This window comes from Podarcis pityusensis (genome assembly GCF_964106645.2).
Source record: "Podarcis pityusensis genome assembly, chromosome: 3".
Classification (NCBI taxonomy): domain Eukaryota; kingdom Metazoa; phylum Chordata; class Lepidosauria; order Squamata; family Lacertidae; genus Podarcis; species Podarcis pityusensis.
This window is the reverse complement of record NC_138026.1, coordinates 14,652,606-14,678,046: the sequence shown is the minus strand read 5'-3', so window position 1 is coordinate 14,678,046 and position 25,441 is coordinate 14,652,606. Positions and strand designations below refer to the sequence as shown.

Here is a 25,441-nt window from a genome sequence, read left to right as displayed (position 1 = left end):
AAAGTAAAAGCAGCAGCTTAAAAAGCAAACATAAATGCCAGTTGAACTCAGAGAGAGCATTTCACAAGCAAGTTGGCATCGCTGAAAAGGCTCAGCCCCTTTGCCATTCACTACATCTCAGCTAGCGGGGGCGGGCATGTTGAGGAGAGCGTCTGGTACTGTCTTGCTGTACTGGCAGGTTCATGTGGAATCTTTCCCACTGTTGCTGAGGAACCCCTGATAAAAGCCTCAAAGGAACCATGAGTTCCCTGGAACACAGCTTTACAACTTGTGTTCTATTCCTCTTAGATACATTATTTTCAAAGTGCTTTAACAGAAAGCTTGAGAGTAGGCAAGTGATTGATCAAGGTAGCACTAAGTCATAACAGGCCTGAGCGCTTTTCATTGCCTTTGGCAGCCATGGGATTTTTATTTTTTTTAAAGTTGTGATTAAAGGAAAATAAGTGTATTAGCCTATCCAGAAAATCCTCCTTTGATCCTGTGTCCTTGATAAGTTCTGCATTGCTAAAGGGAATGGTCATTCTTGCTGAAATGTCATGTTGGAGCTGCCAAGCCTTGGATGAGAATTGTAGCTTTGTCCAAAGTCTTGAGTGGTGAGCAAATTTTGCCTGCAGAATTTTAAAAGCGTATCTCTAACGCTGGGAAAGTCTTCAAAGAAATATACATTTTGGGTTTCTTTTGGAAAACTAATGGCAGTGTCCCCATGATGATAGACTTTTCTTCATTGTTCCTCTAAAGTCAACAAGAGGGGTGCCAGACATTGCTTAATTTTGAGGCTGGCCTTTTATTACTCTGAGAGTGTTGACTCCATATGGATGTCCATTATTTCTGAATATGTCAGCCAAGGAATTCTGTTGAACAGACAACTGTGCTTCGGAGTACATTTATTCTGGAGATGCTGATCTCACAATTCTAATAGGTTATTTTTTGGTAAGACGTTTCTGTGTTGGATCAGCGATTGTTGAAAATGTAGCATTTGCCCAAGACATTGCTCACATGGTTATGACCTTGGGTTCAATGTCTTTATTCATTGATTCATTGATTGGTTCATTGATTCTTTTTCTTGTTTGCCTCATTGAATCCTAATTATTTGCTTTATCGCATTAATAACCTGCACTTCCTGCAAGGAAGAACAAGGCATTATAGAGAGATTGCCTCATATTATCCTCATAACTTATCTTGGAAGAGAGGTTAGGCTAAGGGATTGTGATTTCCTTTTTAGCCCACACATTGATCTTTAAGATCAAGTGTGAAGTTGCACCCCAATTTCTCATATCTACACTTGATAACACACCCACTGCACTGTATTGCTTTACTCTTCCATATATTCTCTTTGTAATTATCCTAAACGTAAGTCAAATGATGTATGTCTCCAGGTACTCTCTAAAGAGTGGTCTGGGAATCTTTGGCCTTCCAGAGGTTGCTGAACTATTAGCCATGCTTGCTGGGCTGTTTGGAGTTGTAGTTCAGCAACATCTGGAGGGCCAAAAGTTCCCCACACATGCTGCAAAGAAGACTTCTGCTACAAATGCTTTCTCCAGGGAAACTATTGCTGAAGGTCCCGGCTTTGGTAATACTTACCTTCCAGCTCTATCCAGCTAGCAGTGGCTTCTATACAGAAAGGTACAGCGGGTGCTATTTGTTTAGGAACAATTGTTGATCACTAGGAGAAGGGTGGTAACAAATGGTACCTCTGGTATGAGGCAGCTGAAAGATAGATGTGTTCTTGCAAACACATTACAGTGGTACCTCGGGTTACATATGCTTCAGGTTACATCCGCTTCAGGTTACAGACTCTGCTAACCCAGAAATAGTACCTCAGGTTAAGAACTTTGCTTCAGGATGAGAACAGAAATTGCATAGCAGCAGCGGGAGGCCCCATTAGCTAAAGTGGTGCTTCAGGTTAAGAACAGTTTCAGGTTAAGAACGGACCTCCGGAACGAATTAAGTACGTAATCAGAGGTACCACTGTAGTTGCTTGTCTACTGCACGGCAGCTGCTCACTGTTGAAGGGTTCTGAGGAAGGGAGAAAGAGCTATTCTCCATGATACCAATCACCCAAAAGTTAATAAGGCATTCAAATTTGTGTATGTGTTCATGTAATCGTTAATGAAGCCCATATTGATGCCTACAGTCCTATAGTGGCTTTGATTTCGGTGAAAGCAGCCATCTTAAATCACTTTCCTCCTGTGTTGCAAATATCCACCCTGAGGTTACTCCTTGAAACTTTTATTTGGAAACTTTGTGTTTGTATATTATATTTACTTGTATTACTAATGCACTGCTGGTGTTTAGTAACTGAAATGCAATGTGTTTTGTTTCAGGCGACTGCTGACGAAACACTAACGGAAGATGAATGCCCATCTGATGTTGATTTGAATGACCCATACTTTGCTGAGGAACTTGGGAAAGCAGGTTAGATGTCATTTATTGTGAAAAGTGGTCAAGTAGATATCACGTACTAAGATTTTCATAGAAATGTTGACAAATTCCCTTTCCAAAGGCTCCTAAAGATCCTTCAGTCATAAGATGTGATGATGAACCCTTAGGAATCTAACCATGCTTGCTGATGAGGCTCTAAATGGATTGCAACTCTGCAGCAGAATACTTTTGGTTCATTTTAGAATGTCAGATCAGCATGTCATGGGGAAAAAGTGGCAAATGCATTTTCCAGTACTGTGGTACCTCGGGTTACAGATGCTTCAGGTTACAGACGTGTCAGGTTACAGACTCCACTAACCCAGAAATAGTACCTCGGGTTAAGAACTTTGCTTCAGGATGAGAACAGAAATCACATGCCGGTGGCGCAGCAGCAGTGGGAGGCCCCATTAGCTAAAGTAGTACCTCAGGTTAAGAACAGTTTCAGGTTAAGAACGGACCTCCAGAACGAATTAAGTTCTTAACCAGACGTACCACTATATATAATAAGTTTTTGCCACACTTTTGGTGTCAGAAAGAATATTGAAAACAGAAAAAGTTATAGGAAAGAGCAACTAAAACGATCAGTGGATGGGTTGTATTTTTGCTTAGGTGGTGGTTAAGAAATTGAGGCATTCATAGGAAATTCTAAACTGAGAAGAGCTAGAGAAACTAGGCAGAGGAAATCCTTGAGAGTCAGGCAGCATTAGTAGGACAGGTACAAACAAAAATAATACTTAGAAGCTACTTCCTTTGTAATGTGTCCTGCTAGAGTGGCTGCCCAGTGAAGCATGAGAGAAGGAATATCACCAGGATGGGAGGAGCAGGAACACTGAGTAGTTGTCATTTGCCAATAGTGGGAGAATTTTAGTTCTTTTGAAGGGGAGATGTTAGGGAAGAATGTAGCCTCCAGGTCATCTGGCAAACTGATAAAATACTATTTTTAGGAAGCTAAAACATCACACAAGGAGAGCCCCAGTATTTCTCCCACCCTAGCATCAAAATTCAGTATAATTTTCCTTAGTGAGTGAAATGGCTTCTCTCCCCCATGCCCACGGCTAAATTGTGTTGCTTGAGTTTCCTTTACGATTTGATCAGCTCCCACCTGTTAGCCTACTTATGTGTCTTCTGTCAAGCGAGTTGGGGTATGGGATTTTGCCTTCTGCTTTGTAAAAATAGAGCATGATATAATGGCAATATGGGAAATATCTCCTAGTCCACCTCTCTTCTAAAGACCCCACCCCTGAATTCTAGACCACCGTCTAGGGAAATAAAACAGGAGGAGAATTCACAGCTAAGTAAATTCTTATGTTCCTTCAACATTGAGAAAAATAAACTATATATACCCTTCTGCAGTTGATAGGTGGTTGTACTATGTTACATTAAAGTAACCATTGTAGAACTGATCCTTACTGAAATAGTTCCTGACAATGAAAGCCACCATATTTCAAATAGCTATTTCTGGAGTCCCTAGCAGGATTTATAACTTCCTTTTGAAAAGCATTCCTCCATGCTGCTTCCATAAGCTTCTTTGGAAAATGCCCCCAAGGTTCTAAAGCAGTTTTCCCAGGGGGTGGCTTACAATTTAAAACAAGTCAAATCCCTATTAAACAGCCAAGTTAACTCAGACATCTCTCCAGATTGTCGCTGAAAGTTTTGGGGCAACTGCAGATCTTTTCCTTAGTATGTTCCTAAATGCCCTAACCAACACCCATTGAGTTTTATGAAACTAAGTGTTGTAGCTGGAATTTGAGCACATATATGCAGCTAATAATTCAAGTAATGCATTTTGTGTCTCTCTCTAACAATGTTTTAAAGGTTTCATTTAATGTTCAAATGCGTTTTAAGGTTTTAAAAAGCAATCTGCTGGCTGTGGAACATCAAGTAAAATAACAAATTGCTACAACTGAGCCTGGCTCCAAGGCATTGCTATAAAATACTTTCATGACTGTTCCAACCTGATTATTAACTTTTCAGTAGTGAATTTATTTTTTCAGCAAAAGACAAAATGCATATTTCCTACTGGCCGATGATGGAAAACAAATTGAGAGCAATTGGGTCTGATTGGCCTATAAAACAAAGTTCATACAAACTGCAGGGGATTGTTACTGTTACGAACACATAATATATTCTGTGTTTTATCATACCTGAACAGTTTTTTATAAGATGATTGATTTGATTGTTGTTCTCTTTTGATTCCTGGAAACCAAGTCTGGAGACACATGCAGCATTGTGGTTTGCTTGTTTCAAAATGTTTCATGCCATAGGCAACTTTGACAGAAAAACATATTTCTTTGGGGAATTGGTTAGAATGAGTTCTGTACATGGGGCAGAAAAAGATCAGCTTTTACGTAATGTATACTGCACATAATTTTAGAGGGGTGCCCCTTTCATATGTTGCCTGGAGCGTGATTTGGGTTCTTCTTAATCGTATGACTGTGTTCACCTGTAATAATTAGTCAGACTTCCTTGTGCACACTGCCCAGTCACTCTCACTTTACCTGGCATGAGTGACATAAAGAAACCAGGAATCCTTTGATTCCTGTTTTGCCTGACCAAAGGATCATGGGTGGGTTGTTACTCCCTAACAAAGCATGATCACTAGCCAACCTGAAACCATAGTTTGTTGTGGACTTGGTAAACATGACTTGCTAGGGAACAGTAAACCCCATTGCTTGGTTCAGAGATAATAGGGAGCCAGGTTTCTTAAAACTTGTAGCTTTATTGTTTAACCTGCTCGCACTAGGGGAGGAGATAAACTGGAACAATCAGGCAGCACACATGCTGCTTGTTTCAGATAAACCACATTAAGTCAGAAAGTCTCACTTATTGTTATGTGTCAATGCAGCTTGTATGTGGCAAACTTCATATTTTAAAAGCTTGATTCCTTCAGAAGGAAACTGTTTCCTTTCCCCTAACAAGCACCAATGGGAACCTGTAAAACAAGACATCCTTTTGAATATGGATTTTGAATTTAGATTTTAGAAATAAATCAATGCAAATTTTGGGACTCCTGGACACATTTTCAGTTTTGAGGAAATCCTGGAGGTCCTGGTCCTATGATGGCTGCTGTGAGGCATGGCATAACACAAAATGGCTACCTTGGGGAGGGTGGCAGAACACAAAATAAGAGAGAGAACCACCCTTGGGAAGTCTGCTATGTCCTGCTGTCCCTGACTATGAAGATCACACACACTGATGCTGTTGCTACCTACTAACAACTGGGAACATTCATCACTACCAGGAAAAATATAAAAGGTAGCTACACCACTCTCGTTGCAAAGAAATCCTTTTGAAGGTACCTGCACATTTCTCCTTATAACTTTCTTTCTAAGAGGGCTAGAGACTTACTTCTTTAAAAAATGAAAGCTCAGATCTGGAACACCTGCACAGGGGCACCTCTGAAAACCTTCACGGGCCCCATGGTGCCTGTAGGCACCAGGTTGGCAACCCCCGCTCTAACAACTCCCTCTACTTGCTCATAGCTGGAAAAGACTCTCACCATTTTCTTTGGGCATCTCCATGTTGACTTCCAGCTGACTTTTCTCAAATAAATGTAACTGTTTTCTGCAGCGTGCATTCAGGAGAGTGTGCATACATTCTTGCAGTGTCGCCAATCTGGTTACACCTGGATATTTTAAAACTTGCTTTTTATTTGTGTTGTGCTTATAATTAGGTTCAAATAAGAAGTCCAAGAAAGAAGAAAATGCCCAAGAAAATGAAGATGACATGGAAAAGCATAAGGTAGTAGATTACATGCTGAAGTAGTATTAAGATTAGACATCGGAATGAAGTCCTGGGGTTAGGAGTGTTAACATTACTACAAAGTTGCATTGGGTGACAGAATGATTTGTTGTATTTACCTTAAAAATGGAAACTACATGGTAATAACTGCAAAAAGTAATGAGTTGCAAAAACAAACCATGAGATGGATGATCTCGTTTTGAAGTTTTTCTTTTATTGTTCACATTTATTAATGATGCTTATATATTGGTATTCCGTTAGAAAGATCAGAGTATCTTACATGGGGGGTTGCTGGTAGGCTGTCATTCAGGCACCGATGAGGCAATTACAGCTCTTGCTATTATGCATTAGCAACCCAAACCTTTAGATGAGGCACAGAAACATCTGCAGCCCATATTCGGTGAAATGTTGTGCAAACAGATCCTATCTGTTTTGATTGTAACAGGCTGAAATGGCTCTGCTGGTGATGGATGATGAGGAAGATGAAAGGAGACACTTCAATTATGACAAGATAGTGGAGCAGCAGAACCTGAGCAAAAAGAAAAAGAAACTATTGGTGAAAAAGAAGGAACTGCTGACAGATGACTTCCAGGTAACACTACGGGCTTCCTCCTATTGAAGTCTAATAACAGTGCTAGTCATTTTGTGTTAAAGTAGATCAATAACTACATTACGATTTATGCAAAAACACATTTTATATCATTCTATCCAAAGGGACACTTAAAGGATTGAGTTGCAGATCTTGAGCTTGGTGTCAGAAATCAAAAAAGTTTTACATCCTTTTTTGTGTTTATGGCGGGGGCGGGGCGGATATGCTATCTAGAAGAAAAATTCCAAGGACTTTCCTGAGGCCCAAATAATGCCGCCTTCCTGGAATGAAATAAACCTATTTTTGTATGGGTCAAAATTAATATTTAAAACAGGCTGTTGCATTTTCACATTTCCTTAAGATCTAGATTCTTGATTAACAACTATCCTGCAGGGCACATTTTTCTCCTACTTTTTTTTAGCTATTGCAGTTAAAGCATCCTCTCTTGCTCTTCGCAGGTTAATGTTGCTGATGCCAGATTCCAAGCCATGTATACCTCTCATTTGTTTAATTTGGATCCTTCGGATCCAAACTTTAAGAAAACAAAAGCAGTGGAAAAGATTTTGGAGGAGAAAGCTCGTCGAAGAGAGCAAGGTTTTGCTGAGGCAGCTGGGGGAGGGAACAATATGGCAGAGCCTGCAGCCAAGAAATCCATAGATCCTGCATTGTCAATGCTAATCAAGTCCGTCAAGAATAAAACAGAACAGTTTCAAGCAAGGAAGAAACAGAAAGTCAAATAAGCAGAGCTCAAACATGGAAGAAGGAAACTGGAGTTCTGAAGAAATCAGAGTTGATGTTGATTTACAGGTGAAGACCATCTCCAACTTTTCTGCTAATTCAAGTTTAAATTCTAGCAAAAGTATCTGCCAAATAATTTTCAGACAAGGTCACCCTAAAAAATACATGTAACATAGCCAAATATAGTTCAGACAATTTGGTTTCATAAAAAAACACCAGACCTTTAATTCTGTCCATAGATGCAAGGGAGAGCAAGGTTTTAAATCACTCTCCAGCTTGCCATCAGAAGACAGCAACATGGTGGGAGGGATTGGTAGTTTACTCCTGCTCTCTTTCATGTGATTGTTTGTCGTGCATTCATACAGAATTCTCCCGGTAGGACTCAAGTCTTTGCCACTTTTATAATATGCAGCTGATAACTGATGTTTGAGAGGTGGTATAAGCCCAGTATGGGGAGCCTTTGGCCCTACTTATGTTGCTGAACTGCACCTCCCACCACTCCTGGCCATTGGCCATGCTTGCATGGGCTGATGGGAGTTGGATATAGTTCGGCAACCAAATGGTTCCTCATCCTTGTTAGACAAGGGTTCCCTCCGCCCCATAATGGTGTACTGAATATTTTGCAGTTGCAAACTTGTTAACAAAATGGGTTAACTGAAAACATGGTATGACTGCCTTGAATGTATGATTTGTACAACTGTAAATAAAAACATGATTATTGGTTCGTTTTAATAACGCTTGTGCTTGTCTGTTCTTAAAGATTTACGATAGCTTGCAGAATTTCTAGTGCTATGTCATTTTTGATGTTTATAAACATGAAACTTAGGCTAAAATTGGGGAAATGCGTGCTTTGACATATTTTGATTCAGTTTTTTAAAAAAAACCAATTTAAAGACCTTTAATGCCATGGTAGTGCCAGATAACTGTATGAGAATAGAAGGATTTGGCATTCAGGGAAGGCCATCTCCTTTCAATATACAGATCTGCAGGGCAGGTGCTGCTGTGCAATTCTACAGGGGTACGTGACTGTGTCATGACACAGTATGAAATAAAAAGAATACCCCTTCTGCGCTTAGACCATTATATGTTCCCTTTGCTTGAAATCACCAGGTGCTCATCTCCACTGAAGAGACTTCATTCTTACGGCATGTAATTGGTTGAGCAATGAATCCATTGGTGAAATTGGAACATCTAATTGAGTCCCCCTAATCCCCTTAGCAGGCTTGGCGGCTAGCCCAAAGATGCAGGCCCAACCACTCTCCTGACTATTCTGCTTGCTCCTTTCACCTCTTCAAATAAATGGCAACTGCCATTTTTGGGTTGTGACAGGTCTCCATTGCTGCAATGTTCTCTCACTCGAATCATGCCACGGTCATAATAGGAGAGTGCTCTTGTAAGGGAGCTACACAACCATTTAGTTAACAAGGCTGAATTTCGCCCCCCCAGATTTGTTTTTCCCCCTGGATCTTCTCCGAACCAATACGTAAGGGTTCAGTTCAGTACAGTGTTTAGGACCAAGCTAGATTATCTATTTATTTAGGATGATACCCAGGAAGGAATCTGTTAGCAGATTTTCAGGAGTTCATTCTTGGTGCTCATCCCGAGCAGATTTTGGGGAGCACAAGTTCCTCCCAACTTTCTCCTTTACTGGAATGGCAATGCTTGTTCTTATCCTGAGGCTACAAGTGTCAAAGGGAAAGTGAAGATGTGTAGCAGAGAATGCTTCAAAGCAATTTGTGGTTAGGAATAATTTGCATTTAGAAAGAATGAAAGGGACAGCGCCTCATTCTCCTGCCCTTAATGATGCTACCAGGTAGCAAAGAGCCATTATCCTTGCTTTCCTACAGAGGCCCAGCTCACACTTCCAAGACTACTGCTCGTGTACGTACAGGTAAGCTGTTGTTCTGCGTTATTGTTATTGTTAATGAAAAATGGCAGAGTTACTATCACTCATGTTTTCTTCATTACCTAACTTCTTGTTCTAACATTGCCCAGTTGGACATCCCAACTGGAACTGAATCTTCTGTCCATGGTACAGTACAGTATATCTCTTTTGGCATGTTCGGAATGGTGTGGGGGGTGTAGGCAGGGCAAATAGCCTTATATGACATGATTTGGTTTCAAGTGTGCTCTGAAATCACACCTTTTACAGCTCACAGTGGAGTGCTTGGAAGATTTCATTTTAAAAAGCATTGGCTTATGGAAACTCCTAGGCAAGGTTTAATCATTTGTATCTGAAATACGAGCATTTTGGAGCAGCCACAGATATTTGGACTTGGCTAACTTAGAATTTATTTGGAACATTTTCATGGCAAAGCTATCGGAAGAAACTTTATTCTGAGGAAATGCATAAAACACACTTGATTTACATTCCATGCACCGTAAAAAGTCCTTGTCCTCATGGGAATTTGAAGAGCTCAAGCTACCTTTCACTATTGGTTTTTGCCACTTCTCTCTTCTTTTTTCTGCATTACACATATAGTTGAGGTGCTTTTAAAAGAATAAAGCAATCAACAATAGAATAAGAGTTCAAATGATCTGTAACAATTTGCTACACAGCAGGAGTTAAGAAAAGCAATATTCTTGAAAGACCTGCTAAAAAAAGCCATATTTGCTTTACTAGTGAACAGTGATTGGGCCAGGCTTAGGTGTTCTACATTTTGGATAAAACAACCCCAAACGCTTAATCTTTAGTACTTATCCACCAAATGGCAGTCATGAATGCTCCCTTCATAGTAACCATTTTGTTACAGCACCCACAGTGCACTCTGAAGATTTCAAAAAGTTTGACAACAACTGATATTTCTGATGGCAGGTATAGTTATCAGGTGGATTTCAGAAGCCTATACACTCTGAGGAAACTTTGCAATAATACCAAGAAGCAGCAGGAGTCAGGAAAACGTCATTTGCGAACAACCAATCAAGAACTCAGCATAGCAGCTAAGATTTGCTAACATAGGTAATGCTAAGGTTTCAACTACTTACCACTGAGCTATAGAAGGAGCCACACCCAGAGAAGGGAGTTTTTATTGCAGGCATAACATGTCTCTCAGAGACAGGCCCCCACCCCACACACTACAGCTGGATGCTAGAAAAGAGTCTTCGAGATGGGAGTGAAATTCTTTGGCATCCTCAGCTAGGCAAAGTGGTTATTGAAATATTCTGCTCACAGGCCATTTGGGGCTTTGGAGGTCAAAACCGGCAACTTTCTCATCTTTCAAAATGCTAGCTGGGTGGTTGTCTTCGTTTTGTGTTTAGCCTCTATTACCTTAAAGGAGATCAGGAGAAATTAGTAAAAGCAATTTATACCTGGTGTCAAATCACTGCAAGAGGCAGTCTACAGCAGTTTTGCTCATCTCTAGAGCTGGAGGACTGGTGAGCAGCCTATTTTGAACCGATTAGGGTTTTTGTGTGTATTTGGGGATTTGATTCCTTCCAATTGAAGGCAGGTATGTTGGGTTTGGGGGACACTGGTGGCACTGTGGTCTAAACCACTGAGCCTAGGGCTTACCGATCGGAAGGTCGGGGGTTCAAATCCCCACGACGGGGTGAGCTCCCGTTGCTCAGTCCCAGCTCCTGCCAACCTAGCAGTTTGAAAGCACGAAGTGCAAGTAGATAAATAGGTGCCACTCTGGCGGGAAGGTAAACGGCTTTTCTGTGTGCTGCTCTGGTTTCGCCAGAAGCAGCTTAGTCATGTTGGCCACATGACCTGGAATAACAAACTTTGGCTCCCTCAGCCAGTAAAGCGAGATGAGCGCCGCAACCCCAGAGTCATTCGTGACTGGACTTAATTGACAGGGGTCCTTTACCTTTACCTTTACTATGTTGAGTTTGGGGTTCACTTCACTGAGGTTAAGGATCCTCGTGTCAACATTATTGGGAGGGGGGCTGTTCAAATTTGGTTCACCCACTTTAAAGAGCATCTTCATCCCTGTAATAAATAAATTAGATAGATTTGGAAGAGAACTGTTTAGCACAAAGAAGCAGCAAATTGGTTTTAAAATTGCCCTGTTATTGTTAGTCTGGTATGCATATGCTTATTCCAACAGAAAATCAAAAGTTGCCAGTTGTGCTTTGAACTGTCACAGGGGAAATAAAGTTTTGGAGAACGATGACGTGCTACCTCTCTCTCTCCTTCTGTTTCTCTCTGTACTGGGCCTGTTAATTAATCCCCCTAGGTATGTGGATGGGGGGGTTTGGTATTATTTTAAATCATTCCAAAATTCAGCCAACTTTCATTCTCTGTGCGTGCTTATTCTATCCTCACTTTATATGGACAGCTTGTATTTGTTTATAAGTTCTGTGTTTGCTCACATGTTGCCAACTGAATAGATTCTTGGGTTGTATCTATATGACAGTCTTTTCTTTCCCTCTCCCCAGAGGCCCAAAGAACTACACAAGGGATCTTGTTGGGTTTAATGCTCTCTAAAGATATCTCAGCATATCACCTGTGTCTTACATCACAATGATCTAATGTCAGTTTGCAGTATGAATACATCCATTGTGATGTCACACATTGAACAGCATCGCAGGAGATCTGATTAAGTGCAAGAAGACCACTGTAGCAGGTGAGAAGGAAAGTGCTTCTCAGGCCATTTGGGCTCAGGAACTGTTGTCTTCCATAGGTCTGCTGGTCTTCTGTTATTCTTCAGGAGCTATTTTACAACCTCAAAGTCCTATCAACCCTGACTTAGATGAGATTTGTGGCCATCAGGTCAACAAAGATTCAGCATGGTAGGTAACATTTTATTGACCATGTCCCCCACCCCCCCAGACCTTCATACCCAACCATAAAGAGGCAGATTCTTGTTTCTTTGTTAAGTCAGGAAACAGAGAAAAGTAGTGGCTACATAGCTCTATTAATGAATTTGTTTAAAGCTCAGAAAAAAGTAACCCTGTGTGCGTGCATTTAAAAGGTGATTTAGTATCAAGCCATTTCCATGGTTGGCAGCCATAGTGGTGATTGCTGAATGTGTAAGTCAGGCACTTAAAGATCTTATGTTACAGGTTGGAACCACAAGAGGTTTTGATTTATTTAATAACACAAAGAAAAAGATCAGACGAGCAGAGATAAACAGGCACGCATGTTTTTTATTATTTCTGCCCTCCAGAATTAAATTTATTATTTCCAATCAACAGCAACAGTTGGTTTTTATTCCCTTTCATATTCCTGTAGCCTCCAAAAATAACATAGCTAAGCCATGCTGACACATAGTTTAAATAAACAGTGCTATTGAAGATTTTTTCCTTTAAAAAACAAAACAAGAAAACGAGCAGCTGAAAATGTTACAGTACCTGTCAACCTGAATTTTATCTTTAGTTATATTATAGTTTTACTTTAAATTACGATAATTGTGTTTTATGTTCACTTTAAATGTTCACACTTCATTTAATTATTATTATTTAATACTTGTTATGTAACTGTGTTTGTAATCAGAATGCCTACTATAACAGCCAAATGGTTTTCAAAAGATTTGATAATATGGTAAGTTGAACTTAAACCTTTTGTCCTAGTAAACTCTTGTATGTTGATGTTTCCCTATGAAGCCACAAGACCGTAGGAGAAATTTGTCAATGGACAGATACCAACCATACATGTAGTTGTCGCTTTGTTGATGGAATATAATTAAGATTTCTTAATGATTTGCACAGCTGGGGTACTGGGTCATGTATCTCTGAGTCCTCTTGGTTCTTTCCAAGCTGCTTTTCATACTGTGACAAGAGAATGAATATTATGGGCCTCTTCAGAAAAACCCTACATTCATTCAGTGAATGCCCTTGCCCTGATGTATGTGCAGCCAATGGCATCTGTACAGAGACCTAGTGTGGTGCAGTGATTAGAGTGTTGGACTAGGACATGGGAGAACAGCGTTCAAATCCCTACTTGGCTATGAAGCTCACTGAGTGACCTTGGGTTTCTCAGCCTGACTTACCTCACAGGGTTGTTGTGTGGAAGAAATGAAGAGCGAGAAAACCAGGCACGCCATCTTGAGCTCCTTCGAGAAAGAGGCAGAATATAAATGCAAATAAATAGACTACAGGCACAGAAGGGGATGGGAATCTGGCAAAGTGATCTGTGCAAGGGGATCACATGGGTGGACCCCATGTGAGGTCGATTTCCCTACTAAGTACAGTGGTACCTCGGGTTACAGACGCTTCAGGTTACAGACTCCGCTAACCCAGAAATAGTACCTTGGATTAAGAAATTTGCTTCAGGATGAGAACAGAAATTGTGCAGCGGCAGCAGGAGGCCCCATTAGCTAAAGTGGTACCTAAGGTTAAGAACAGTTTCAGGTTAGGAACGGACCTCCAGAAAGAATTAAGTTCTTAACCCAAGGTACCACTGTACAGAAGTTAGTCTGCTAAGTACCACCCATTGTCAGGAAAGATATGAGCTGTGTCTTTGGCCTCTTCCTTCTTGTGCTTTGACTGAGCCAGGAGAAGAATATAATAGTCACCCAAAACTTTGCCCCCAAACTGTTGTACTGTAGAAGGCAGAATGCCCCCAAGCCCTCCATTGATTTTTGCTTTTCCTTCAGGAATCGTGTTGGTATATCCATTTCATATGTTATCTGAAATATACTCAGAGTTGAGAGTAGATTTCATGCTCTTTATTCAGCTCATAGTGGTGAGGAGGAATGAAAGTTCCCCCAAAGTATCTGCTTTATATACATTATTTACACAATGGGCTGCACGTGATTGGCTAATTCTGGGATTCTCCTGTAGGCCAATCAGGTTGTGAATTCACTTCCATCTGGAGCTGGATTGGATGGCTCCTGCAGACCAATCAGACTGCTGCCTTCTGAATCCTATTGTTCTAGGACCAATCAGACTGCTGCATTCTGAATCCTATTGTTCTAGGACCAATCAGACTGCTGCATTTTGCATCCTATTGTTCTAGGCCCAATCAGACTGCTGCATTTTGGATCCTATTCAACTCAGTACATAACACTATCTGTATGCAATGAGCAGGGTATACAGCAGGAGCTGGAAACGTGCAGTCTTCCAAACCTTTTGGGACTCCAACTCCCATCAGCCCCAGTCAGCATAGCCAATGGCCATGGGTGATCAATGGAGGCCAGCGACATCTGGAGAGCTAGAAGTTCCCCATCCCTGTTGCAAGGGCTAATCACAGCATCTCCCTTCCTACTCCTACACATTCCCAAAACCAAGAATCATCTCGTGGGCATGCTGAGAATCAGAGGGCGGCTTGGCATACCTGTATCTGATGCATGAGACCACAAATCCTTCCCTCACCGCGGCTCTCTTGAGGGGAGGTGATTTGTGGGGGCATTCTCAGCAACAAATATAGTAGCATGAAAATTGAGCGCTCGACTGTCAGACGTCCTGCGGTTAGATGTTTCATACACGCAGCCGTTCTTGCTAATGTCAGTGGGCGGAAATAAAGGAGAACTCCAGCCTCAAGCATTTTCATCTCTCCCCCCCCCCCCCTTTTCTGGCTTGGCCCTAGTACAGAGCTAGAGTTGTGAAAGCAAGGGGCAGAGCAAGATCACATTTTACATTGCCATGCTGTGGTTCGTGCACTGGAAGGACTAGCGAGTGGGTGTTAAGACAACTGGGAGCTATAAAGAATGCTATTCTGGCTGATCCAGGGAAGCAGGCTGAAGCGTTTTGGTCATGTTGAGAAGGCGACTAGCTGAAGAAAGCATTTTGTGCTGGCAGGATATCAGGCAAGGGACCCTTTCATGTAGAGAAGGAGCAGCTCCGAACAGACATGTCCTCCAGGTCTTTTAAAGCTGCTGGAAAGGATCAAATTTTTTGCTTTTGGTAACAAGTGAGGGACTCTGCCTGCCCCCGCTCTGCCTGCCCCCACTGCTGGTTTTGCTCTCTTCGTTTCATTGTCTTTCTAGCCTGCCCTGTCTCCAGTGAGTTCAATTTAAAATTAATGCAAAAAGTATCCAACAAAATTTGACGGAGCTAAACCATATGTTTAACAAAAACACATCAACCTCACACTCATCCCAAGGCCAACCAAGTATGGCCACACCAGCACCCCTTGTGTTCTTTCTCATTGTTTGAGGTAGAGCCCCTATCTTCAAACATCCTGTATATATGCAAGGAGGTGATCAACCTGTGTCTGGGTCATAGCATCTTTGGACTGAAGATGGAGGCTCACAGGAGTTAGTGCTCCTCCGCAGAAATATAAGAAATGAATTCTTTACACATAGACAATGAGCATGCCAAGGAGAGGGAAGGGCTAGAACTTTCAGAGGTAGTTTCCCAAGGTGAGATTATGTTTTTTACGGAAGAGCAATGAATTGCACCAGTCCCGCACCCCTTGCCCAGATACAGGTTGCCCAACTCATGGAGACTTAGGGTGAGTTCAAATGACCACCTTAAAGAGCAGAGGAGTTATTTCTACTCCCTCCAGCTGTTCACATATGCACAGCTTCAATTCATTTTGGTCTGTGCACACAGCAGAGGGTGTTGACCTGACAGGGATTATCTCAACCCTATGCAAAGGCCATGTGGCTAAGGACAAATTAGGAACTACAGTGGTACCTCCAGTTACATACGCTTCAGGTTACATACGCTTCAGGTTACAGACTCCGCTAACCCAGAAATAGTACCTCGGGTTAAGAACTTTGCTTCAGGATGAGAACAGAAACTGTGCTCCGGCGGGGCGGCGGCAGCAGCAGCAGGCCCCATTAGCTAAAGTGGTGCTTCAGGTTAAGAACAGTTTCAGGTTAAGAACGGACCTCCGGAACGAATTAAGTACTTAACCCAAGGTACCACTGTACAGTCTGTGTGAAGCTAGTTTGAGAAACAATGCATCGGACAGTGCTATATTGTAACAAAAGGATACACACACATTTTGGATAATGTCATGTGCACTCTTTAAAAACTCAGCGGCGTATGCCTGCTCAGTCTGCTGTTGATGGGCGACTTCTTGCTTATCTTTCCACTGGACTTGGACCTGGCAGTTCTTCAAACAGAGGTCTGTCTTCTGTTAAGTAGGACATATGGCCCTTGTAGACAGCTGTGCTGCTTAGAACACCACATTGTCGCAGCTACTTGTGAGCAGATGACTTAATGAGCTGATGCAGCAATGCCCTTCACAGGGCCTGTCCAAACATTTGAGGGGGCGACTGTGGAAAGTTTGCATTAGAGAAAGGCAACTGACCTTAATCGCTCGGCAAAGGAACCTAGAAATACAGTGCATATCACAAATAGGTCTTGAGATGAAGTGGGGGTTGTGGCAGGGACATCCCTCTCTTTCTCTCTCTGACACACGCAAGCAGCAGACAGACATTATGGCCTCTTTTTCCAAGACGCACCCTCTTTTTCATGGGTAGAGTCGTCATAGCGATCCACAGTTAAAAGTAGAAGTTGGAAAATGTGTCCTCTTCAGAATATGGCATCCGTATATGACCAATTTTTTTGATATAGTAATTTGATTCTACCTCTTACAAGTACTATGGTCACCACAATAGCTGTCGTAATGTATTCCAGAACAAAGAACAAAAATTGACTGGAATAATTTTCTTCATAGAATCATTGCCAGGGTGGGAAATAAATGTAATAAATGGGTAATGAAATCCCCGGTAATTAATGTAGACCCCTAAAATAAGACACTATGGGGCCATACTGTCACTTCCTTGGCCAAATGCTGAGGGTGATCTTGATAAGCTGTATTTGCTAAGGGTTCCTGGAACTGAAGCTCTGTGCCAGGTAAACCATGGTTCCTAGGAATCCTTAGGGCGGGATGTGCTTTAAATGTATGTTGTGTGTGCAGCTAAAGCAAGAAATAGTCAAAGGAGATAATGCTGTAAGAATAAATGACTTCACCTACCCTCACATTGGCTTGACACACACACACACACACACACACACACACACTCCAGCCCTGCCTAGTGGTACAGTGGTGCCTCGCAAGACGAAATTAATTCGTTCCGCGAGTTTTGTCGTCTTGCGATTTTTTTCGTCTTGCGAAGCACGGTGTCGGGAAAGTTTTGGAAAAGCTTCAAAAATCACCAAAGCCTTTAAAAACCTCAAAAAAGGCTACCACACCGCGTTCTATGAGTTGCTCCTCGATGTCAAGTCGCAACTGTATTAACGGTGTTGAGAAAAAGGAAACAAACTTGCAAGACGTTTCCGTCTTGCGAAGCAAGTCCATAGGGAAAATCGTCTTGCGAAGCAGCTCAAAAAACAAAAAAACCCTTTCGTCTAGCGAGTTTTTTGTCTTGCGAGGCATTCGTCTTGCGAGGTACCACTGTATTATATCCATATAGCATTATTGGTTGTTAGGCTGTGGCTGAGAGAGAAGCATAAAACAAACTTGCACTGCTCTCTACTGCTGTTATCACCATGCTGGAGGTTGAGGAGGGTCAGGTGAGTGGGGGGCGGGGAGTGAGAAATGTCCCTATTTTCATCTGAGGAATGTTGGATGGTATGACAAGTTTATCCAGTGAGGGAAAGTCCCCTTTCCCTTCTTTTGAAAAAGGAAGGAGTAATTGGCAAAAATGTATAAATCAAAATCAAATAAGTGTTGGAAGTGCAAAGAGAAAGAAGGTACTTTCTATCACATGTAGTGGTCTTGTAAGGTTAAAGCTTACTGGGAGATGATATATAATGAATTGAAAAAGATGTTTAAAATAACATTTGTAAAAAAACAACCACCCAGAAGCTTTCCTTTGGGAATTATAGGGGTAGAATTACCTAAACAATATAGAAATTTATTCACGTATGTGACTAGAGTGGCAAGAATGTTATTTGCCCCAAAATGGGAAGAAGTCCCGACGAGAGAAGAATGGATACAAAGACTTATGGACTATGCAGAAATGGCAAAACTTACCAGAAGAATAAGAAATCAAGATAACAAAGGTTTTTTTATATAAAAGAATGGAAATGGTTTATTGAATATTTATAAACAAATTGTAAACAGATAAGGATATTGTAATAACCTCCAGTTTCATAAGAGTATATAATTAAAGTAGATGAATAAAAGAATAAGTTAAGGTAATTTAGAATATGCAGGAAATGATAAAAAATAAATTTAAGGAACCACAGAAAGAGGAGGAAGTCGAGTTTTGAAATGTTAAAATGACTGTAAAACTATTGAAATGTATATAAATGAAAATCATAAATAAAAAAAAAAGGAAAAGGAAGGAATGTTTGTTCCAGAGCCTGCTCAAAAATATATATATTCAGGAAAGGCCTGCTGCTCTCACACAGGCATGCTTTGTGCGGATGTGGGACAGGGCCTTCTCAGTGGTGGCTGCTCCCAGACTCTGGAACTCCAGAGTTCCAACAGGTTTTGGGGAACTGGCTGCTTTTATGACAGTAATTATTTGTATGTTTTAAAACAGATTTTATACAGTATGTGTAAGGAAAACACTGGGGCCTAATTTGAATAGAATGTTTGGCATTTGGTGGGTGGGACTTGTGTGTTTTGCCCCGGAATCAGCCTCTCCCTTCAGTGTGTGTTCTGTTATGTTCATTTGAGAATGTCATTTAAGAGGGACCAACTGCCTCTTGTTTCTTGCCTCATGTTATTGTATTTAGTTTCTCCCATTATGTTATTTTGTCACCGTTTTCTTCATTATTTATATTATTAATTGAATATATATACCATCCTATATCCAAAGGTTTCTGGGCGGTTCACAGAACAGTATCAAGATATAAAACCACAAAATATATAATCAACATGAAAAACAACCTAATAATCCCCCCAAAAATAAAACCCCACATTTTAAAAGGGCATATGATTAAAGCTTAAGTTTACATTTATGTGAGCCATTTATTTTCTCAAAGTAAAAGAAACTCAGCTGAAATGGAATATCCTAAACTTGGGTGAGTGAGAAGATATTCCCAGTTTGCCAGGATTGATTTTGTTAATCACGCAGCCCCCACTTCACAACAGTATTTGTATAGTTTTTAATTGTTTTTAAATCGTGGGGTTTTTTTCCTTTAAAAAAAGTGATTCTTGTTTTCATCTGCAAGCAGCCTTGAGTCCTGTCGTGTGTATATATGCTTTATATATATATATATATAAAGATTATATATATATATATATAAAGATGCTCACTACCATCCTGTTAAACTAACGTCGATTTCTCTCCAGCAGCACTTCCGCCACTCTCGGCCCCGCATATGGTGGAGGCAATGTAGCAGGAACCGGAAGTCAAGGCGACGCCGAAAGAAAGCCTTGCTTGTCGGGCTTTCTCTTCCCGTATCTCTTAGCGTCTCCCCTTCTCGCCGAGACACAAGCGCCCGGCTGACGACAAACATGCGGCGGCGCGGGTGCGCATGCGCGCGCCGGGAAAAGAACCGCAAGCCCGCGCTAACGGGCGGGCGGGTGAGTGAGTGAGTGAGTGTTCCCAACGGAGCCTCAGGCAGCGCCAGCGTTCCCGCCACGCGCCGACGCAAGGCCGCGCGCGCATGCGAGAGAGCGACGCTAGGTCCAGCCCGGCCTCGTCGCGCCGGCGGCTGGGTCGCTCGCTCCCCAGCCTCCAGACGCTGACGGAGGAGGGCAGCGCTTGGGGAGCTGGAGGGCGGAGCTTAGCAGGGCGGGCCGGGCCCCGGGGCTGCGCGGTAACCTCGTCCGCGGTGCCTGAGGGGTGGAAGCGAGGCTGGAGCCTTCGAGCCGAGCGCCTTGAACTCAGGGCCTCGCCGGGTCCTCTCCTGACGGACGTGAGGCGCCGAAGCCGCGACTCTCCGGGTCCCAGGCAGGGGCTCCCGTTGCCATAGCGACGCGTGGATGAGCCCTTTCCGGCTACAGCCCTCTCAGAGTAGAGATGGCGGTTGACATTTCTCCTGCCATGTGACTGAGGAACTTCCCAGCCCCCCCGATTTGTGGCCATTCATGTGGACCATCCATCATCACCTTGGTCTCTGTTGGCTGCTTAGAGCCCAGCTGCGCCCTACAGCTCTCCTGAGCTTAAGTAAGACCAAGTTGCTTGAGAAGGTTTGCTGGCCTGTGTTGAAGTCGCCTCTGGGTGTGATGAGATGGGGATGGTGCTGCGTTTATTCCCACCTTTCCCAGTGTGTGCTTTGCTTCAGGCAGGCTTGCTGTGAAGTAAATGCTACATACATGAAGAGAGAGAGAGGGGGGAGACTTAATGTAAAAAGGAATATATGTATAATATATGACTTAATGTAAAAAGGAATATCAAGCAATAAAGCTACCGCTACATTTGCAAAGCTAAGCAGGCTCTGGTATGGTTTCAAATTGGATGGGAAACTGGGATTCCTTCGTAGATGACCTCTGAGGTCCCTTCCAACTCTCTAATTCTATGATTCTATTCAATAAAATATGCTATGATTTTTACATTAATAATGTTCTGCTGCACTTAACTGACCAATTGTTGCAGTAGGTTTTGAGATCCTAAAAGGACATGCTGAAATAGTTAACATTCTAATACTTGGATTTTGTGGCAGGTGTGGAGTTTCAGAAGGGGAAGGGAGCCCCTCATTTTGGGGTGACTCAATTTTATTTTCAAATTCATAGGACACCTGAGTTTTTTATTTGAGGGTATCGTGATGTTCCATTTGTAAAACATTCCTATTAGACTTATCAAACTAAGAAGGCACCTAAAGGTTTTCGGTGGCGGTTTTAAAAACCTAACTGCTTTCTATATTTGTTTCTGTTTTTATTTAAAGGCTAGCTTATTAGCACAATAGAAAAGTCAGATATGCGATATGACTATATTGTACAGCGTTGTCACATATGTAGGCTACTATCTGGTGTTTCCTATAATTGTTTTTGTACTGCGGGGGGTGGTCATCCTACATGGAATGGTAGTACCTTCACAAAAATATACCTCATGAAATCTCCAATGGACATAAAAATGCTATACTGTATGCTTATTAATTTGTTTTCAGGGAGAGTCCTCAGCTGTGTTTTCTCTTGGATGGAAGTATGCTGTTCTCCTCAGAAGATGGTAACCTTGAAGTATGAGCATGGAAAAGGGGATAAGCTCAGTAGAAGTTCTACCCTCCAGATCTTCACACACCACTGCAGTAGGGGAGATGGTGAAAGAACACGAAGCAAAGCAAGCTCAGAAAGGGAGACGAGTGGGATTTGTACTTGTCCATGCAGGTGAAGGCATGTGCAGTGTCCCATAGGAAATTTGTGTATAATATTTTGGGGGAAGATGGGGGATAGAGAAGAAACTGATATGCAGGAATTTGCTCTCATTCAGGGCTATGCTTCATCTCATTTAAGATAGGAAGTATGATGCATATATCTTTGCACTTCTCATTTGAGCTGGAGACATCTCATTTTATGTTTAATGTCATATTCTCCTGCACTTTCTCATTTGAAAACAAAAACTGTATTGGGCCCCTTTTACATTTGTGGCCCAGTGTGGGAGGCTGCTTCTGCATGGTGGTGCAGTTTCACACTTTAGCCTTAGGCGTGTGTGTGGGTATTTCTGATGCAGCTGGCACTCTGCTTAGAGGCCGGGTGCTGACTGAGTGCTGAAGACCTACATGCTCAGTCCCTATTGTTGAGGTTGCACTGTGCACATGCATGTCCTTATACTGCTGGATTGCACTAGGTGGAGGCAGTTCCCCCACTGATGGCAGCGTGTATGAATGAACTTTTAATGGGATGGATGCTTGTTAGCTCCAGGAAGGAGCTGGGCTGTATTTTATATTGGTGAGGAAAGCTTAGTTCCGTTAACTTTAGATAAAGTGGGAGGGTCTAACGAATTGAATTAATCCCTTCTCTCGCCTCTTCCCTTCAAATCTTCCTTGATATTAGGTGCAGGGTATCATTCTGAATCCAAAGCCAAAGAATATAAGCATGTGTGCAAAAGAGCATGTAGGAAGGTAAGAGTTTGCTAGTTTTGGAGCAAGTGTTTAATCTTTTGGAACATGTTACTGTATTTCTTCATGAGGTACAGAATTGAAATGTTACTCTTTTCTCCATGTATACACAAGGATGTCCCCTCCCGTAAATATATAACTTATAAATTCAAAAATGTCATCTCTCTGATAGCAACTTTGAACATTTAAAATTAATTTTTAAATTTAAGTGAGTTTTCTACACAATACTTGAGAAAGTCATCATCTTGTGCAAGAAAAAAATGGAATGCTTATGTTACTTGTGTAGTGTTTCAGCTGCTTCAACACCTTGAAATGCCTTGATCTTTCTGTTCTTCATAATTTTCTCATTTTGCAAGATGCTTTTGATAAACTTTGGATCTTCACAAATTGTCTTTTTATTAGCTCTACATAGGCTGTAATCTTACACATATGTACATAGGAGTAAGTCCTGTTGAAGTCAGTGAGACTTACTTCTGAGTAGCCATGCATATGGTTGCACTGTTAACTATTTTATTTCTATTTTTTCTCTTACTACGCTTGGTATAGTATCTGACCTAGATGGCGTTGCACTGACTAAAGAGTAACCAGCTTCCTTGCCTCTTGTATTTTAACTTCAGCTTTATCACTATTTAATATGTTTTAAGAGTTTTAAAATCTCAACCTTATTTATATAGTTACATATTTAGAACTTGCTTAGAAACAACCATAAAAATATTTTTCTGAGTTGAAGTGGGATTTTGTATTTCTTCTCACTTGGGCTTTCTTGAACCCCTTGGAGGGAAGGAATTCTCAAATTGGGGAATAACAATTGGGAATATCTCCTTGTGTCATTGTTAGGAACCCAAACTCATCAACCTGTAGAAATCATGATAGGAAGTGAGGAAGGCCCAGAGGTAATCTCTGTCAACTGGAGCCCTGTTGGATAAAAAAATCTTCAGATTTGTCTTCAGTGTTATACAGTGGTACCTCTAGATGTGAACGGGATCCCTTCCGGAGCCCTGTTCGCATCTAGAAGCAAACGTAACCAGTAATGGCACGTCTGCGCACGGGCGCATTGCTTTTCGCCGCTTCTGTGCATGTGCGTGACGTCATTTTGAGCGTCTGCGCATGCGCAAGCAGCAAAACCCGGAAGTAACACGCTCCATTACTTCCGGATTGCCGTGGAGCGCAACTCGAACGCACTCATGCCGAAGTACATTCAACCCGAGGTATGACTGTAGTAAGCCAGTGCAAATGTTAGAACATCAATGGAAGATGTTCCCTGTAGATCCTCTCCCCTTCCCAGTCCGTCAGATGTTTGGGTTGCTTTTAGTTGCTGGGTTTGGAATTTCACTTCACTCTACTTTCTGGACAGAAAACCAACAAATGTCTAATCTGAAAGCAAGCCTTATAACATCTTTTTCGCCCACAGTGTGGCATTAGGTTAATGCAGTGTGTGTGTGGTGGAAATCTGTTTCAGAACAGAAGTATGCTTTCTTTACAAATCCATAATTTGAAAATTATTTTCTCATTATTGACTGGTTTGTTTCCTATTTCATGCAGTGAAACTGGGGGGAAATTCCATTTTTATCTGTGTAAATGGTAGTGTTGGTATTTTAATGTCCTAGTGTTATCTTAATATGGGAAGTACAATGTAGTCAGAGTTACTGGTATTATGTGGTGCCTCAATTTAATAATAGTGAAATAAGTGTTTAGATCCTTTATTTCCCCTCTCAGAGTACTCCATACACCAGGAATGGGGAACCCCTAGATGCTAGTGGTTTGCAGCTCCCATATTCCCAGACCATTGGCCAGGCTGGCTGATGCTGATGAAATCTAGCAACTTTGGAGGACCACAGGTTCCCCATCCCTGCCCTGCACCCTTCTTGATTATAATTATGTTTTGTAATGTCTGTCTCAGGACCAAGTGACTCTTTGGCCTTTTCTGTATAGAAGATTTAGTATGTAAAAAATAAGAGGCAAAACTTTATATCCTAAAAATTCTGTCTTCTAGGCAATTGAAAAGCTACAGGCTGGGGCTCTTGTAACAGATGCAGTGACTGCAGCGCTAGTTGAACTAGAGGTACTTCTATTTATTCAGGCATTCACTCTTTTGGTTGCAGTTTGTTGACCACATTTTTCTGTTCAGCTGCCCTATATTAAATGCATTAACTTTGCAACCAATGCTAGAAGTCTTTCATATGTAAAAGGGCAATTTTAATATAATTATGATTTCTCTCCTCATTTTTCTGTCTGCTTCTGCTTTTTATTGCTGCAGGTGTCATTCCTTTTTGTGGAAAGGAAGGTGGCTGAGCTTATCACTCTGGGTGCATTTCAGCTTTTTGTTGTGTTTTTCTTTGGCACTTAGGGTTTGCTTCCTTAATGTCTGCTTTAATTGTTGTGGGGAGCCACTAGTAATTCCTAATGTGCTTTCAATAAAGACATGCATCTGTTTTCATAAGATGAGGGACAATGCCATAACAAAACACCACATTAATTCCCTAGGTAAGACCTGGAACAACTAATCTTGCTACCCTAAAGATGTGGTATGATTTAAACAAACATTTTTTTTAGTTAAATTTAAAAAGTGCAGTGGAATATCACTTAGTATTTCTGAGGAACTTAAAAAGCATGAATAACTAAACGGATAACAGTACTGGAATTACAGTTGTCCCATAGGTCAGGTTATTGTGTTTGAAAGTGAAAATGTTCTGAGTCCCTGCGGTTGTGCAGGGTAATTACATAGAGAGAATTAGCTCCTAATCAAATGATTTTGGATATCAGTTCTTGGCCACTCAGCTCTGGTTTCGTAGGAGGTATAGGTACTTCACTGTCTCTTAACTATGATTTGAAATATTAAGCTATAAACCTTTAACTATTATTATGAATATGCCATCAAATGGTTGGCATGTGCATGAAAATTGATACTGCAGATAAGATGGGTTATTTCTGAATAGATGGGTGAATGCCAGACAGAGCTTTCCTTTCCGAGCCAGCTTTGTCCGCTTTCTTTTCCTTGGTCTCTGCTTTTTCCCTCTCTCTGTCCCTTGGTGGTTCTGCTTCACCTTACTTGCTGTTTTCTATATGCTCTTCCTTCCCTTTGGTCTTATTCAGTGGTAGTCTACCCCTGTGACCATGTTGGCAATGGTGGGAAGCAATCTTAAGTCTTCTCCCAAATAT

General features: G+C 41.6%; 2 protein-coding genes and 1 long non-coding RNA gene across 8 annotated transcripts in view; 2 read left to right on the top strand and 1 right to left on the bottom strand.

The window, feature by feature from the left end:
* The window catches only part of ESF1 (ESF1 nucleolar pre-rRNA processing protein homolog), a 28,701-nt gene extending 20,477 nt beyond the window's left edge, over window positions 1–8,224 (top strand). The window contains exons 11-14 of the mRNA XM_080999055.1: window positions 2,325–2,415; window positions 6,095–6,162; window positions 6,608–6,754; window positions 7,210–8,224. Coding sequence (XP_080855181.1) covers window positions 2,325–2,415; window positions 6,095–6,162; window positions 6,608–6,754; window positions 7,210–7,491 — 588 coding nt within the window. The 3' untranslated portion in view covers window positions 7,492–8,224. The remainder of the gene's footprint in view (window positions 1–2,324; window positions 2,416–6,094; window positions 6,163–6,607; window positions 6,755–7,209) is intronic.
* Window positions 8,225–10,337: 2,113 nt separating this feature from the next.
* On the bottom strand, window positions 10,338–11,930 carry LOC308472992. Its single transcript, XR_013983856.1, has 3 exons — window positions 11,804–11,930; window positions 11,305–11,420; window positions 10,338–10,757 (listed from the first exon to the last, which is right to left on the bottom strand). It is a non-coding gene; the product is annotated as an uncharacterized lncRNA (long non-coding RNA).
* Window positions 11,931–12,031: 101 nt separating this feature from the next.
* The window catches only part of TASP1 (taspase 1), a 62,972-nt gene continuing 49,562 nt past the window's right edge, over window positions 12,032–25,441 (top strand). The window contains exons 1-4 of one of the 6 annotated variants that reach the window (XM_080999240.1): window positions 12,032–12,223; window positions 21,335–21,551; window positions 22,218–22,285; window positions 24,276–24,344. In XM_080999240.1, the coding sequence (XP_080855366.1) occupies window positions 21,407–21,551; window positions 22,218–22,285; window positions 24,276–24,344 (282 nt within the window). In that variant the 5' untranslated portion in view covers window positions 12,032–12,223; window positions 21,335–21,406. Of the gene's footprint in view, window positions 12,224–19,679; window positions 19,809–19,902; window positions 20,395–21,334; window positions 21,552–22,217; window positions 22,286–24,275; window positions 24,345–25,441 lie in introns of those variants that run through there. The other 5 variants (XM_080999239.1, XM_080999241.1, XM_080999243.1 and 2 more) reach the window with 5 other exon arrangements.